Consider the following 17,132-nt stretch of genomic DNA (forward strand, 5'->3'; position numbering starts at 1 on the left):
AAACAGCCCGTCTTGTTCAATATTACCCCAGTAGTACAGGTAGTCCTCAATTTATGACCACAATTGAAATTGGAATTTCAGTTGTAAGTCATTGTAGCTGCATATCAAGGCATCATGTGACCAAACCCAATTTTTTGACTATTTTTTTACAGTGGTCATTAAGCAAATCACATGGTCCTAAGTCTGAATCCACACCCCTGAATGAGTGATTTTTGCAAGAAATCAGCAAAAAAAAATTCAAAACACAGTCCCATGACTGCAGGATGCTGCAACCAGTCATAAATGTAAACCAGTTGCCCAGTGGCTTAAATGTGATTGTGGCAGTGGTAGGATTTAATTTCTTTTACTACCGGTTCTGTGGGCATGGCTTGGTGGGCGTGGCAGGGAAAGGATACTGTAAAATCTCCATTCCTTCCCCACTCCAGGGGAAAATTACTGCAAAATCCCCATTTCCTCCTGATCAGCTGGGATTTGGGAGGCAGAGAATAGATGCGGGCGGGGCCAGTCAGAGGTGCTATTTACTGGTTCTCCGAACTACTCAAAATTTCCTCTACCGGTTCTCCAGAACTGGTCAGAACCTGCTGAAACCCACCTCCTGTGGGTGGGGGGCAATGCAATATTTTACACAGGCCAGATGCTTTACAGGCCAAGCCTGTGGATGGATTATTAAGTGACAGGCCATAAGTTAAGAACTATCTGTGGCATGTCAGTTTGAAGTGGGCAGCATCTAAGCCAAATAAATAAAATGAGCAAAAATAAATATGCATTCGCAACAGAGCCCTTTTTTGTATGCCCCTTTCCCTCTATAAATGGGAGAGTACTAAAGCAAATAGAAAACTCACTGGAAAACTTTTTGAACTGAGGTTGGCTATGAGACCCTTAATCTTGAACTGGGTCAATGGGATAGACTGAGGATAGCTAGTGTTTCTGTTACAAAATCCTCAAAACCTAACTGACCGTTATATTTTTGTACATCTCTGCCTAGGGTCAGTCGTTTTTCCTTACACTTCCCATTGAGAAACACACTCCCCAGCTCTCCCCACTTGCTTTGATCCACAACTGGGAGTTTTGTATTTACTCTGTGCCCAGCCTTGGTCAATGGAGAAAATTTATTCAAAGAAAACACACCCTCAGCCCAAGAGACACTTGCCCCTTGACCTCCCTGACCTTCAGAGAGAATTTCAATTAAGAGGTAGCTAGGGTCTTGCAAGGAATAACAAGAACACTGAATTCTAACTACAATAAAGCTTTATTGGTTTAACAAGTTTGATTCCTCTACACTCCCACATGTATTCTTACTCATTCCACATTCAGGACCAGCCAAGCCTGAAGGATGTCAGCATGTCTTTTTGAAGCTTTTATATTGCATGATGTAGGCAAAATTTCACTTATGTGCAATGCTAATTAATTAATCATTGGAAGTTTGTTTATGTTTTCGGCCGGATCATGAATCTGCTTTTTCTTTCCCTTACATTTTGGAACCTTGGAACGTGAGGTGCTCACTCCCAGATAATGGTTACTGTCTTTGCATGAGACAGAATTTTGTATTGCCTTTCATCGCAGCTTTCAGAGATGATGATTGATTGATTGATTGATAATTATGATGATGATTTTTTTTTTATTGCATACCATGTACCCTATTGCCTAGTATTTTCCTAGCCAAGCTGGCTGAGGTTTCCAGTGTGATATTGGAAAACACTAGTGACGGGCTGGAACTGCCTAATAGAACCATTTTAACATGTTTTGGCCTCTGTAACATCCATGAGGTAGGCTTAGAGTTAAGGTTGGGCTAATCCTTAGGATTGGGTACCCTAGTTTATGCTTCAGATTAAAAGGGAGGAGCTAGTATTATACTGTTGCCATGAGTAGAACAGGGTCTAGGGCAGGGGTGTCCAAACTTGGTCCCTTTAAGACTTGTGGACTTCAACTCTCAGAGTTCCTCAGCCAGCTTTGCTGGCTGAAGTTAGAACAATTAATCAGTGGAACAACTGCCTCCAGAAGTTGTGAATGCTCCAACATGGAAAGCTTTTAAGAAGAGTTTGGACAACCATTTGTCTGAAATGGTATAGGATTTCCTGCCTGAGCAGGGGGTTGGACTAAAAGACCTCCAGGATCCCTTCCAACTCTATTATTCTAATTTATTCTATTCTGCTCTACTCTACTCTACTCTACTCTACTCTACTCTACTCTACTCTACTCTACTCTACTCTACTCTGTTGTAGGATATTTATATTGTTTTTAACCTAGCCCTGCATATTCTGTGGATGAATGGCAGGAAATTTTTTTTGTCAGTGCATGCATTACCTATATAGAAGAGCCATAACTATTTGACTTGTCCATGGACATGCTGTGTGAAAAAGATTGATGTCCAAACTATGCTTTTTGTAGCTTTTTGAGACACATTAGTTCTACATGGATGTCCATGTAGTGATTACTAGTAAAGGCATCCAGTCAATTTGCTGCAAATTTGCTCTTTAATAGCAATTCTCATTGTTAGAGCTTCTGAAATGAGTTCCTGGTTATAAAGAAGAAATATAGCCTTTAAATATTTTAAGCAAATATAATTACTCTATTGATCTTAAGATGTAAATTTTTTTAGGTAAATGGCTTCTTCTTTTTAAAACATTTTGATTCCTATACTAGGTGGCATCGGGTGGCTATCAGTGTGGAGAGGAAATCAGTTACCATGATTGTGGACTGTAAGAAGAAAACCACAAAACCACTTGAGAGAAGCAGTCCGGCAGTCGTTGACACCAATGGCATTACTGTCTTTGGAACACGAATTCTGGATGAGGAGGTGTTTGAGGTAAATATTCAGCTGTCCAATGGCAGCACATTCAATACCATGTGAATAGAGTATCTGTGGAAGGCAGAAAATTGTAAAATTGCCATGGGCAGACTCTCTTGTGGAAAGTATCCACAAGATACTTTCCAAATGAAAAGATTGTGCTACACTATACATTCTGAAATATCGTTACATTAAGATGTACAAATACATTTGAGATAAATGGTTTTAAAAATCTTAGTTTTGCACATTTGGGTATGTCTATACAGATTTGGATGGAAGCATTATTGATTATAATGTTCCATAAATTTGTGATATCCCTGAGGGTCAGTCAGTCTATTATTTTATACCTCTGACATGTTATCTCTGTTGCTATGCAATGCTATGGCATGTGAATCCATTCCTAGATCACTCGACCTGAAACGCCTTGTAATGTAGCAAACACATTAAGTCAGGGGTCCCCAACCTCCGGTCCGTGGACTGCTACCGGTCCACAACATGTCAGAAACAGGGCCATGGAAACAAGCGAAGCAGCAAATGAGACCATCACCCCCTCTTCTCCATGGAAAAAACCTCTCTCCATGAAACTAGTGCCCAAAAGGTTGGGGGCCATTGCACTAAGTCGTTTCTTTCTTGCTAGCAGTTACCTTTATTCCTGTTGTTATTTTAACTCTTCAGCTATTGAAATTGATGAAAGAAAAACAGTGGTCTCATATAAATCTAGCAGTATCATGAACATCAGTTTAGAGTTTGAAATCTTAAAGATGTGCAATGTCTAAGTAAAAAAAATAAAATCCCAGCAGTATTGAGGGGAGCTAAGTGTTTAATTATCTATGGCAAGGGTGTCAAACTCGCCGTGTCACTTTGCCGTCACGTGATGTTTTTCCCATTTGCGGAGCTGGGGTGGGCGTGGCCTGTGCATGATGCATCCAGGCCGTGGGCTGCCAGTTTGACACCCCTGATCTATGGGATGACATCAAGCTCATCTTTTGTGACATGAGTGTTAGGGATTTGGGAACTCCAATTAATTTCCACCTAAAATAAACTATATGGAATTTTCATCATACTGTCTATTTTTAAATGGAAGAAAGAGAAGACAAGTCGAAACATTTTCGTAGTGTAAACTTGTTCAGGAATACGTTGCGTTTCCAAGTAAGCTAGTCTAAAGGCAATACATCTGAAATGAATCCAGTTGGTAATATGCATGAGTGAATGTTAATTAAAGCACAGCAGTAGACTTATGAAGCTGTCAAAATTATTATAAGTATATGGATTGAATAGTCGATTTATCTGTCATCAATAGTAGTAGTGAGGCTGCAATTCTGAACTTAGCAAAATGGTTTTAAGATGTGGGTGTGTAGAAAGAGAGAACTGCCAGGAAGGAAGGAGCTTCCCTCTAAATTTTATTACATTAATTAAAAAAGAAAAGGCTGTTGCAGAACATATGTTGGAAATAAACAGCTATTTGGGAGGGCAAATCCTGGGGAAAGTATTTCAGAAACAAAATAAAGAATAATCTTTCTAAATAAAATGAATATTTCCACTGCAAATACCCATAGTGAAATTGCTTTAAAATTCTGTATAGTTGGTTCTTTTTATTACATGAAAAGATGTTAAAGATGTTATAAGTGCCTAGGCTATGTTGTAATAGAAGAGAATTCACTGTTGGTTTAGCTTAATAATCTTTATGAGCTTTCTAGTCAGCTGTGTTCCATTCAGCACAAGTGGGAAGGGGAAGTATGACTCTCCTACTACTTATTTGGTATTGATGATGCTGATCTCAAGTATTCTTTCCTTCAGAGTGAAATATCCATTGTAGATGGGAATACTCTGATACAAAACTGCCCCAGTTTTGCATGTGTATGAGTTTGTCTTTCAGAACTTTATTGTTTCTCTTTGTAATTGGCTGGGAGAATAATTTTGGGAGACAGGAGATACAGTTTAGATACTAATCTGATAAAGTCGAGTTCAAAGCAGGAATAGGATGTGGAGTAAGTATCTCAAACGGAACCCTCCCTAGTTACCTGGAAAGTAAAGGCAGAGGAGGGGGAAAGTGATTTCAGATTTGCAAGATTCTGTTACTCTAACTTTATGCTACTGGTAGTGTTGTTACTCATGTTTCAGCCTAATTTTGATTAACTGAATGTTAAACTGTAATCCAAGTTTATTTTTTTAAAAATATTAAATATGTTAATTCCTGGGGTCGAGTGTGCAAATGTTAATCATAACAGTGTAAAAAACAAACAGTTTATGTGGTATTTGAACATAGCATGCCTTGAATATAGAAGCCTTACACACATGCATACACGCACACACACACACACACACACACACACACACATGCTGTACATACAGACATACACTTGCTTTATACAACCCATTGTAATCACTTAATTTGGGGTAGAAACGGGGCGACTGGATGGAATTGAGCACTTATTGGCCGGATGCCCTTCCTGACACCATGCAAAGTTCACAGCAGATATTTTTTCTTTGAGCCCTGGGAGAGAAACATCTGCCGCTACCTAGGGTTGAATTCTTAATCTTTCAAGTGGGAGGCGAGCATCTTCACTACTAGGCCACCACTCCTAGTGTATGTGTAGGGTGTGTGTGTATATATATACACATACAAATATACATGCACATACATACACACACACACACACACACAAACAAACACTGTATTCTATGGCCTGTTATGAGAGTTGGGCATCCTTTGGGACAAGAAATTTTCTGTGCAAGTCGCCAGAATTACACATCAGTTTATGTGACACATTACGGTGACAGGAAGGACAGGTTATCATGGGGAAAGCATTTAAATCAGTCTTCATGTTATATTTATAAGTGTGTTCTGAGTCTTTCGTCCAAGAAAACACATACACTGAAGTGACTGTAATTAAGTGTAAGACTTCAGCCTTCCTGTAATTACAGAGGTGGTCCAGAAAGAACCCTTTTTGTGACTTATACCTTTTGATATTTATTTATTTCATAAATCTTTCCAGTAACTAAAGAAGGTTTGGCAAAAGGAAGTATATTTTTCCACTATTTAAAAGCCAGGAAGAAGGATTATACAGACCACTGAAATACATCTGTGTAAAGGAATCTATATGGGAGACTGAACTTCTTATAGGAAGTATTCCCTAGAAAGATTATTTTAACAGACATTTGGAGGGCATTTATATTTTCAGGCGTCTGATTTTACAAGGCTGTCATATGCCAAGAAAAATAATCCAAGCTGAAAAGATGGTCTTTAGGAATGGATGTGGTAGTTGTTAGTCTTTCTGCTCCCCACAGAGTTAGTTAGCAAAGCAGCAAAAATATTTCAGGTTCATTTGGATTGACGCCAGATTAGTTTCTGAAAAACATACAGTTAGAAGTGCAAGCATTTCATTACAATCAGCATTATTTCTCCCCGTCAATTTCTCACATTTAAAGAAATGTTTGGGGTTCTTTGTCAAAATTTGACCTAATGTAATTCAAGACTTTGAAAAAATACCTTTCAGATTGCCAAAGGTAATTACAAAAGTTTAGATAAGAACAGCAAAAAATAAAAATAAAAATACTGATGTATATTTCCCATGTTCCTTTTTTTGGTTAAGTATTATTTTTCCAAACTGAAATTTGAACTAATTCTCTTCTGAACTTAAATCAGAAGAGAACATGTAATCAGAAGAGAACATGTAATGTTTGAAAAGGTGTCAGTGACACAATGCCGCCATCTCTTCTTTTCCTTTTAATTACGTATCAAGAAACTATTTATCTGCAGAGGATTATTGAAGTCTAATAAAAATATAACTCACATCTGAATTTGAGAATGGTAAAGTTAATTAAAATGGCTCTATGCAGTCGTGTAAGATAGATGAATATTGTGGAATAGTTTTGAATGTTTTACACATGAAAGCATAAAGCTAAATACATTTTCTTTTACTACTTCATTGTCTTCTGCTGCAATTTTAGGCCGTACACGTTTAAGCTCAATAGGATTTTATTGCTCTAATTGCAGATAGTTGGTGAGGTTGTTTGAATTCCTGCAGCGATTTCCGTTTTGCAGCCATTGCTACATACGTTCTCAAACACAATCCTGTGGTTTTATGTATAAGCTAGGAAGCCAAGAATGATTTGTCTGTGTTAGGTTTTAGTGGAAGTATTATTCCACCCATGGGCAGGATTTGAGAAAGTAACCATTAAGGACAAAATATTTCAATATTCATGTCAGTATGTATGTCAGGATTGTTTATTTTACCAATATCCAGAGTATCTATGTCATAATGAGACATCTGAATAGAGAGGTAGCATGGTTAAGATACTGGACAAGGGGCAAGAAGACCTGGGTTCAAGTCTTCTCTTAGGGAAAGTAGACAGCTGGATGAACTAAGGGCAGCCATTTCCTTTTGCCCTAAATAAGCATCAGACACTGGACAAACCAAGGCATTGGTAGCTTCACTATCAGAACTGACTTTTTTTTTTTTAAAGCAACTCAACATCATATAGGAGAAACACTAAAATCAACATCAAGAGAGTTTTTTTGTAGACCTTTAAGTAAAATCTTTATGCTAAAAACAATGAAAAAAATATGGTGTCTGAAGAACCATTAAACTATTGTGGCAAAATTTGGGCCTTGGTATATTATATATTAGTGCCATTGTCAAATGGCTAAATGGAACAAAAATTGGCAGTGATTCTATACATAATAAGTTAATTTTTTGAAATGCTTTTCTATATTTGGAATGTAAACATCCAGCACTGGGAACAGCAATTGTTTTTATGGGATTTAACAAGTACTAGTCATTGGCCTAATTAATGGTTACTCAATTGATTCAATAAAATAAGGATAAGAATGCCCCATTAAGTTGGAGGGAATGGATAAATAGTTCCTCAGCATTTCAAATATGGCACACAGTTGGACACAAGGTGGTGCCATTTATCTACAAGGACTTTATTATAATCTCCTAGCTTATTCCAAATATTGTAATTCTCTAATAAGTATCGTAGACTCTTCTTTACACATTTATTAATCATTCAAGGTCAAAGTTAATGTATGCAATCACTTTCATTGGGGTTGATTAGAAATCTCATCCATATTTCTGTTGAAGCTTGAAATATCTTCAAGTGTTTTCATTTATTTTCTGAGAGTGTTTTTTCTCCTGAATTGCCAGTCATTTCATGAATAAAGGTTGATGCTACAACAGTAGTAGATATGTCTACACATTACTATGTATATTTAGAAAGTCTGTTTTCTGTATTTCAAAGACAGACATAGTCAAGAAGCTGGAAAAATGATAATTGGTAATTATTAAATCAGCATTTAAATGGCAAGGGTGGTTCAATAGTTGCGTTCGTTGGGACAAAGAATGATGAGATAGAGATAAATGTGTGTGTATGTGTTTGTGTGTGTGTATGTATATATATATATATATATATAGGTCTTTGGTTGTTCGGGTTTTCTCCCGTGTAAAATTGGAAGTGTCTTGGCGACGTTTCGACGAAGTCTCATTCGTCATCTTCAGGCTTCAGCTTCGTGCTTCTGGGAGCTTCCCAGAAGCACGAAGCTGAAGCCTGAAGATGACGAATGAGACTTCGTTGAAACGTTGCCAAGACACTTCCAATATATATATATATATATATATATATATATATATATATATATATATATATATATATATATATATATATATAGGTCTTTGCATACAAACGCCTGCGAAAACCTCAGAAAACAAATATATATATACACATACATATATGTAGGTCTTTGGTTATTTGTATATATATGTTCAGTGATAACCTCAATAATGATAGTGAGGTTGTGTTTGGTTATGCTTTACCATTGTTTGCTTAACCATAGTTTATTGTGTAAGCGACAGTTGGTTGGGTTCATATAATACGATAAACTTTAGACTGTAATTTACCTACCACAATTACTGGGCTTACATGGTCTGTTAAGTCAAAACCAGGCGAGCTACATTATAGCTTGGCAGGATGTATGAACCAAAACAATATTTGCAAGCTATGTGGCGGTGGGGTGGGAGGAATCCCTGCATTCCATGTAGGTGATAATCAGCAAAAGAGTCTGAAATAAGACAGTTGTTATTATTTTTATTTTATATTTTTTATTTATATCCCACTTTTATTATTTTTACAAATAACTCAAGGTGGTGAACCAGTGGTGAAATCCAAGTTTTTTACTACCAGTTCTGTGGGCGTGGCTTGGTGGGCGTGGTATGGCTTGGTGGGCGTGGCTTGGTAGGCATGGCAGGGGAAGGATACTACAAAATCTCCATTCCCACCATACTCCAGGGGAAGGATACTGCAAAATCTCCATTCCCACCTCACTCCTGGGAGAAGGATATTGCAAAATATCCATTCCCACCCCACTCTGGGGCCAACCAGAGGTGGTATTTGCCAGTTCTCCAAACTACTCAAACCACTACCGGTTCTCCAGAACCTGTCAGAACCTGCTGGATTTCACCCCTGTGGTGAACATATCAAACAGACCTTCCTCCTTCTAGGGTCCTTGAGTGGCGCAGACTGCTAAGACAGTCTCTTATTAACAGCAGCTGCTTGCAATTACTGCAGGTTCAAGTCCCACCAGGCCCAAGGTTGACTCAGCCTTCCATCCTTTATAAGGTAGGTAAAATGAGGACCCAGATTGTTGGGGGCAATAAGTTGACTTTGTATATAATATACAAATGGATGAAGACTATTGCTTAACACATTGTAAGCCGCCCTGAGTCCTCGGAGAAGGGCGGGATATAAATTCAAATTAAAAAAAAAAAAATTGCCCCCACAACAACAGCTCTGTTAGCTGGGTTAGGCTGAGAGAGAGTGACTGGCACAAGGTTACCCAGCTGGTTTTCATGGCTAAGGCAGGATTTGAACTCCTGGTCTGCTATTCTAGCCCAGTGCTTTAACCACTAGTACATACACTTATAATCAACTACATTTTTAACATATATTATTGTCTCCTATTTGGCTTTCTGTTGAGTTAGATGGGATGTTTTTTCTTTCCGTATAGCAAGAAAGGAAAAAAAATAAGATGAAAAGAAATAAACTAGGTGAGTTGGGTGACAAATAAATTTAATAAATAATAATATTAATAATAGGCTGTTCTATAGATTACACGTCAAATATAGTGAATATATATGTATGTATGTATATATGTATGTATGTATGTATGTATGTATGTATATTTAATGGTTCCCAAATTCGAATTTTACTAGGAATTCACAGAATTTTTTATTTTATTTTTTGCAATAATGTGCAAGGAGGCAGAATCCATCCATTCTTGACACATTTTTCAGGCTAGATTTCATTTCAGTGGAAACTGTTTAAAACACTGTATTTGATTTTCCACAATACTGAATGACACATAGACCCTGGCGGGGACTGAAATAAGGCGTGCCAAAAATACCACGGGAACTACTGTTCTAACAGAATTGGCTTTGGAGTAGAAAAAAAATAAATAAATCTCTCGAGTCTTTTCTATTAAATCTTCTATTTCTTCCAGATGCAGCTTTGTTTGTTCTTTTTTTACCCTGCGGCTCTGGGTTCATGGTTCACTCATATGTACCCCCAGGAAAGGGTCCATGTTGAGAACGCATAGCTTTGAACTCTATGGATTGCCGGACTGCTCAAATGAAGAGCGGCTTTCTCCCCAAACTTTATGGTGTTGAAGAAAGCCATGGGAAAAAAAAAAAGCTAGCTCCTTGCTTTCTTCCTGTCTGAATGAATTTAGTGTCCCCCTGGGTTAGCATATGCATTGTTTGCTTTTCCACTGTAGTTCGCGCACCTTCCCACAGGGGAGAAGTGTGACAGTGTGACTGTGAGAAAAGGAAATAAAAACTGCTACTTTTCGCCACTTCCTAATGGGAAAAAACAGTGGTATTTCTGTTTACGCAATATGATGAGAAACAGCAGCAGTAGCCTCAGGAAAAGAGGGTAGCACAATTTCCCCCGAAAATGGGCCTTTTTTCTAGGGCTAGGAATGAGTTGAGATGTGGAAGAAAAAGCTTTCCCCTCATTATTAATGGATCTCATAATAAAAATCAATAAAATATGATTAGTTTCCACTTATTTTTTTTTATTTTTATTTTTTGGTTTGGTCCCAGACGGGGGACAATTTTATTTATTGCAATTCACTCTTGCAGAAGTTTCAGCTATATGACCAGCTTGGTAGGGAAGTCCCTGAAAAATATAGAATAGAATTTTTTTATTGGCCAAGTGTGATTGGACACACAAGGAACTTGTCTTGGTGCATATGCTCTCAGTGTACATAAAAGAAAAGATACCTTCATCAAGGTACAACATTTACAACACAATTGATGGTCAATATATCAATATAAATCATAAGGATTACCAGCAACAAGTTATAGTCATACAGTCATAAGTGGAAAGAGATTGGTGATGGGAACTATGAGAAGATTAATAGTAGTGCAGATTCAGTAAATAGTCTGACAGTGTTGATGGAATTATTTGTTTAGCAGAGTGATGGCCTTCGGCAAAAAACTGTTCTTGTGTCTAGTTGTTCTGGTGTGCAGTGCTCTATAGCGTCGTTTTGAGGGTAAAAGTTGAAACAGTTTATGTCCTGGATGTGAGGGATCTGCAAATATTTTCACGGCCCTCTTCTTGATTCGTGCAGTATACAGGTCCTCAATGGAAGGCAGGTTGGTAGCAATTATTTTTTCTGCAGTTCTAATTATCCTCTGAAGTCTGTGTTTTTCTTGTTGGGTTGCAGAACCGAACCAGACAGTTATAGAGGTGCAAATGACAGACTCAATAATTCCTCTGTAGAATTGGATCAGCAGCTCCTTGGGCAGTTTGAGCTTACTGAGTTGGCGCAGAAAGAACATTCTTTGTTGTCCTTTTTTGATGATGTTTTTGATGTTAGCTGTCCATTTGAGATCTTGTGATATGATAGAACCTAGAAATTTGAAGGTTTCTACTGTTGATACTGTGTTGTCTAGTATTGTGAGAGGTGGAAGTATGGAAGGGTTTCTCCTAAAGTCTACCACCATTTCTACGGTTTTGAGTGTGTTCAGTTCCAGATTGTTTTGGCTGCACCACAGAATATGTCACCTCTGAGATTGCAGTGCTAAGTATGGGTCCCTTGCAGTGAACCTCATACTACTAAATGGAACATAGGCTTCTAAGCTGAGGAATGAGCTCTAAATGAATATTGCAGTCTGTGTATTTCTATGTTGGGAAAGACTGGGAATGTGGCCAGGTAAATGCACTATCCCTTTTCTCTGCTCGCTTTTTTTTTTTTTTTGGATTTGAATTTGGAATCTAATCCAGCCAGGTAAAGTTAAACATTTTAAACTGGGAATAATTTGGAGTAATATGTAGCAGCTTGAGCTCTTTATTCTGTTGCTGCCAGGAATTTGAAAACACTGTGGATTAAAGATGTTAAAGTTGACAGTTACTTTAAAATGAATTTGTTATTTGAATCTAGTCATCAACTATTGTTGCTGGCTGTCAGATTGGGAACCAGCATGCTTTTTCCTCCAATAAATTGGGAAACCACTTGGTTGCTGCCACTAAAATATAAGTCTCACTTAATAACAGTCTACTCTGTAACATATTAGTTCCTCAACCTGTATCTTCCGGGTACAGTCCGGTTTAAAATGAAAATACATGTTGGATCCCAGTGAAGGCATTTAAATGAGCCTCTTTTGCAAATTCCCAGTTGAGTTGATCTATTGATTTAGCATGAGTTGTCCTGAAAAATTGCTACAATTGTTTGTGGTGTTTTTTTGTACTACTTTTTAAAAGACATTTATTTAACTTATACTGTACTTCGCAGGAAGGGAGCCACTCATCTCTATCTCTCTAGTTCAGGCAACATACCTGTATAATCCAAACCTTAGCAGATAAGATGAAGGGACAGTGAGAAAGGAATGGATAATTTTCAAGAATATTATTGCCAATCTCAATATGGATGATTTGGGGGCATTTCTGCATTTTAAAGAACAGCTCCCATCACTCATGTAAATATACATACATGCAATGTTATCTTTAAAAATAATAATTATATTTCAGAAATGATCTACACTCGAAACAAAATTAAGTGTTTCAATTTTGAACTGATACTAAAGATTATGGTATAGTGTTTTTTATTTATTTGTTTAAAAAATTGTTTCAGGTAAAAACAAAAAAAAAAGGATATCAAGAAAGTGTGAATTTGACTTTCTCCTTAATATGAATTCTTCCCTAAGAGAACTTTTACATGGAGCAGGAGGACAAAACCAAAGAGTTCTTTATTCGCCCAGAGATAAAATGAATAGGTAGAATATAAAATTCATTTCAAAATGTTAAAGCAAGAACTTACATTTTAAAGGTTCATCTGGGTTTGCTTGTATAAAGTAACAGGGACCATAGTTAAAGGTTTTCCCTGAACTAAAGAAATCATTGGAAAATTTTGAACCAGTCATTGTTTGTCAGTCTAACCTACCTTGTTGTTGTAAGGAGAAAATGAGGAAGCTATCCTGAATGCCTTAAAAAAGGTGCGGTATCATCATCATCACCATTCTAGCCATTGTCTATCCACTGCAAGATGAAGGCCTCTTCTGCATGTTTCCAACCAATATGGTCTTGAGGTTTCTTTTGCCAATTGGCACTCTTATCTTGTTTTAGGTCTCTTTCATGGACACTTTTTATTAAGTGGGATCCATTCTGTGACTGCCTTAGTCCACCTGCCATCAGTTCTTCTTGCTAGGTGACCAGCCTATTTCCAGTTCAATTCTTTTACTCTCTTGATGATATCTTATCCTTTTGTTTATTCTCTAATCCATGTGTAGGTCTTTCTATCTTTTTATTTATTTATTTATTTATTTATTTATTTATTTATTTATTTATTTATTTATTTATTTATTTATTTTTGTCACAACATTATATACAAGCACATATAATGAAAGAAAACAATAGGACAGGAATGGTAGGCACTTTTGTGCACTTATGCACGCCCCTTATAGTCCTCTTAGGAATGGGGTGAGGTCAATGGTAGACAGTTTTTGGTTAAAGATTTTGGGAGTTTGAGAAGAGACCACAGAGTCAGGTAATGTGTTCCAAGCGTTAACAACTCTGTTACAAAAGTCATATTTTCTGCAATCAAGATTGAAGCAGTTGACATTAAGTTTGAATCTATTGTTTGCTCTTGCATTGTTGCGATTGAAGCTGAAGTAGTCTTTAACAGGAAGGACATTGCAATAAATGTTTCACAGACAAACTTCTTGTCTTGTGATGCCGAGTATGTCTCTTTCCATGACTCTTTGCACCACTCTTAGCTTTTGTATCAATTGTGAAGTGAGTGTCCATGTTTTGCTGGCAAATGTTAGAACAGGTAGCAGATATACATGTAATGTGATACGCACCCTCATGCGGATGAAACCTTGATAATATAGATTGTTGTAGATGTAAATAGCAAACACAAATGCTTTGTCCCCTTGGAATATTTAATCAAGATTGTGGCTTAGTGTGTTATATAAAGCAATCCTTTTGCTTCAGTACTAATTCAGTGTATCATTGTATCCCAGAAACTTGATTAAATTAGAATTGTTCAATCATAAACTTATCATAGCTTTCTCCTTGGACCAAAACACCCATTATCCTTGATCTTTCACTATACAGGTAGTCTTCAATTTACAAGCATTTGTTTTGCGACTGTTCAAAATTAGAATGACATTGGAAAAAAAGTGACTTATAGTCTATGATCTTCACAGCATTCCAATGGTTATGTGATCAAAATTTGGGCACTTGGCAACCAGCATAAATTTATGATGGTTGCAGTATCTCAGGGTCCCTTTGTGACCTTCCCGGGCAGTTTCCAACAAGCAAAGTCAATGGAGGAAACCAGATTCATTTAATGACTGTGTGATTCACTTAACAATGTGAATTAACTGTATGATTTGTTTAACAATGATGGCAAAAGGATTGAAAAATTGGGCATGATTCACTTAACAACAACCTTGTTTTGGTTTTGGTCCCAGTTCTAGTCATAAGTCAAGGACTATCTATATTGGCAAGATCTGATAAATAATGTGATGCATATAGAGAGTATACCGGCTGGTGAAAGCTGAGTTGGTAGATTATGTGTGAGAATGTAATTTTTGAACAGCCTGAAAGGTTAAAGAGAATCAATGATAGAGGTGGATTTAATACAATCTGTCAATTATTCTAGAAAAAGAAGCAATTATAACTTATGTAAGTGATGGCCCTGATCCAGTCAAGTGTTGTGTGCCTTTGGCTCTTACTAATGGCATTTTAATCAACATTAGGGAGTAATGAGGCTTGTTATAAGTCAAATCAAATCTTTGGCTTCACTGAGCTGAATATAATAGGGTTAAAAAAACACATTTCTACCCGGTACAAATAGCATTGTGCTGTTAGATAAATGTGTGCCTGGAGTAAATTTCTACATATCGAAAGTAAAGGATTTGGGTTGATAGTTATTGTTTCGCTCAATCATATGCTTGGTAAACTGTACTCCAGGCACATTTTTGGCTACAATTAATTGAGTTAGAGAGAAAGATTATTGTGACGTTAAGCTTTCTTTTTTTTTTAAATAAAAAATATTTTGGAATTGCAAATGCCATCCTGTAAATCAGGAATCCCCATTTTTATGGACTACCCACATTATTACCAGAGGTTTGGATGGAATACAATAGAACTAAAACTAAGTAGTTTTAACATATCCTTTGCTTGGGTGAGTCAAATTTATGTATTAAAGAGAATTAAAAAGAGCCTTTTCCAATAATTATTTATGACTCTATTTCACATTCATAATTTTTGCACAACATACTGATGTTCTGCAACCGTGTCACTATTTCAATCCAGAGAATGGCTTATCAACGCAAGGTTATTTGTGAAGCAAAATTGCATTGCGTATCACTGTTGCAAAATTATTTTTGCTAAACAAGAGGTATATTATTGCCACCATTAGCGGTGTCTGCAGGGTCAGTTAAGCAAGATGGCAGTCTTTCTGATCAAACCGTTGAAAGAATGATCACTCAGCTGTGTGATAAGCATGTGGCCTTGAGAGAAGAAATTTCAAACGTTCTTGATGAAGTATTTGTAATTTCAATAGTTATGAAGAGCAGAAATCTGATATTTTGCCAATTTTAATAATTTGTCACTATTGTAATTCAAACTGGGTTACTAGTTTGAAGTAGGGTTACTGAGTTTGTTTGTTTTTAAAATCATGTTTGCAAGGACAAGGTTGACTTCATCAAAGGATCAGGAATCTTCCTCCCTCTTCCCCCATCTTCAAAACAAAAGAAAGTTTCTGGTAATTACTCCAATTTCAATTTATAGAAATCTGGGCATAATTAGCATTTTCTCAGCACTCTAAAAACTGCATGTAGCCACAGTAGTTATTATTAACTGTATAAATTAACATTTTAGCATCTGGATTAAAGGATTTTGCTGAAACTTGGAAAATCCCTTATATGGGATTCATTAAATCTTACATTTTGTTCTACCGTGGAAATAGATGGTTTAACATGTTTGAAGAATTATGGCATTTGGAGTGTCAAAAACATGTAGCAATAAGCAGATGCATCTTATTTGATGTGCTTATAATGCACTTGTATGAATCAAATAGCTGTTTTTCTACTTCCCAAAATTTGACATGAGCATTTCAAATATAATTGAAATATAGTACTGGCTTTTGATTTTACTGGAGCTTTCTGTACCTTTAGAAACTCCTCTCACGTTTCAATTGATCTACATGAGTGTTCCTTCTCATATGTTCTACAGACATAGATCACTAAGTAAATGTTTTGAACACCCAATTCTCTCTTTCGCTCTCTCACCCCCCCCCCCTTGTCTAAAAGCCCATTTCTTAATAGAATAATAATAACAGAGTTAAAAGAGTTTTTCTAATCCAACCCTGTGCTCATGCAGGAGACTTACACCATTTCATACATATGGTTGTCCAATCATTTCTTAAAATCCTTCAGTGTTGGATGATCCACAACTTTTGGAGGCAAGTTGTTTCACTGATTAATTGTCAGGACATTTCTCCTTAGTTCTAAGTTGCTTCTCTCTTTGATTAGTTTCCATCTATTGCTTCTTGTCCTGACTTTTTTATTTATTTTATTTTGTCACAACAGTATATTTCAGACTTCAGGTGCTTTAGAGAATAGGTTGACCCACTTCTTTGTAGTAGACATTGGAGTACTGCTATCATGTCCTTCTTTTCATATTACTAGATATACCCAATTCCTGCAACTATTCTTCATGTTTTAGTCTTCAGTGCCTTAATCATCTTTGTTGCTCTTCTCTGCACTCTTTCTAGAGTTTCAACATCTTTTTTATATGGTGGCGACTAAAACTGGATGCAATTTTCCAAGTGTGG

General features: G+C 36.8%; 1 protein-coding gene across 1 annotated transcript in view; it reads left to right on the top strand.

The window, feature by feature from the left end:
- Positions 1-17,132, top strand: part of COL11A1 (collagen type XI alpha 1 chain) — a 295,583-nt gene that overhangs the window by 54,598 nt on the left and 223,853 nt on the right. The window contains exon 4 of the mRNA XM_058177409.1: positions 2,644-2,806. Coding sequence (XP_058033392.1) covers positions 2,644-2,806 — 163 coding nt within the window. The remainder of the gene's footprint in view (positions 1-2,643; positions 2,807-17,132) is intronic.

This window comes from Ahaetulla prasina, chromosome 3 (assembly GCF_028640845.1).
Source record: "Ahaetulla prasina isolate Xishuangbanna chromosome 3, ASM2864084v1, whole genome shotgun sequence".
Taxonomy (NCBI): Eukaryota; Metazoa; Chordata; class Lepidosauria; order Squamata; family Colubridae; genus Ahaetulla; species Ahaetulla prasina.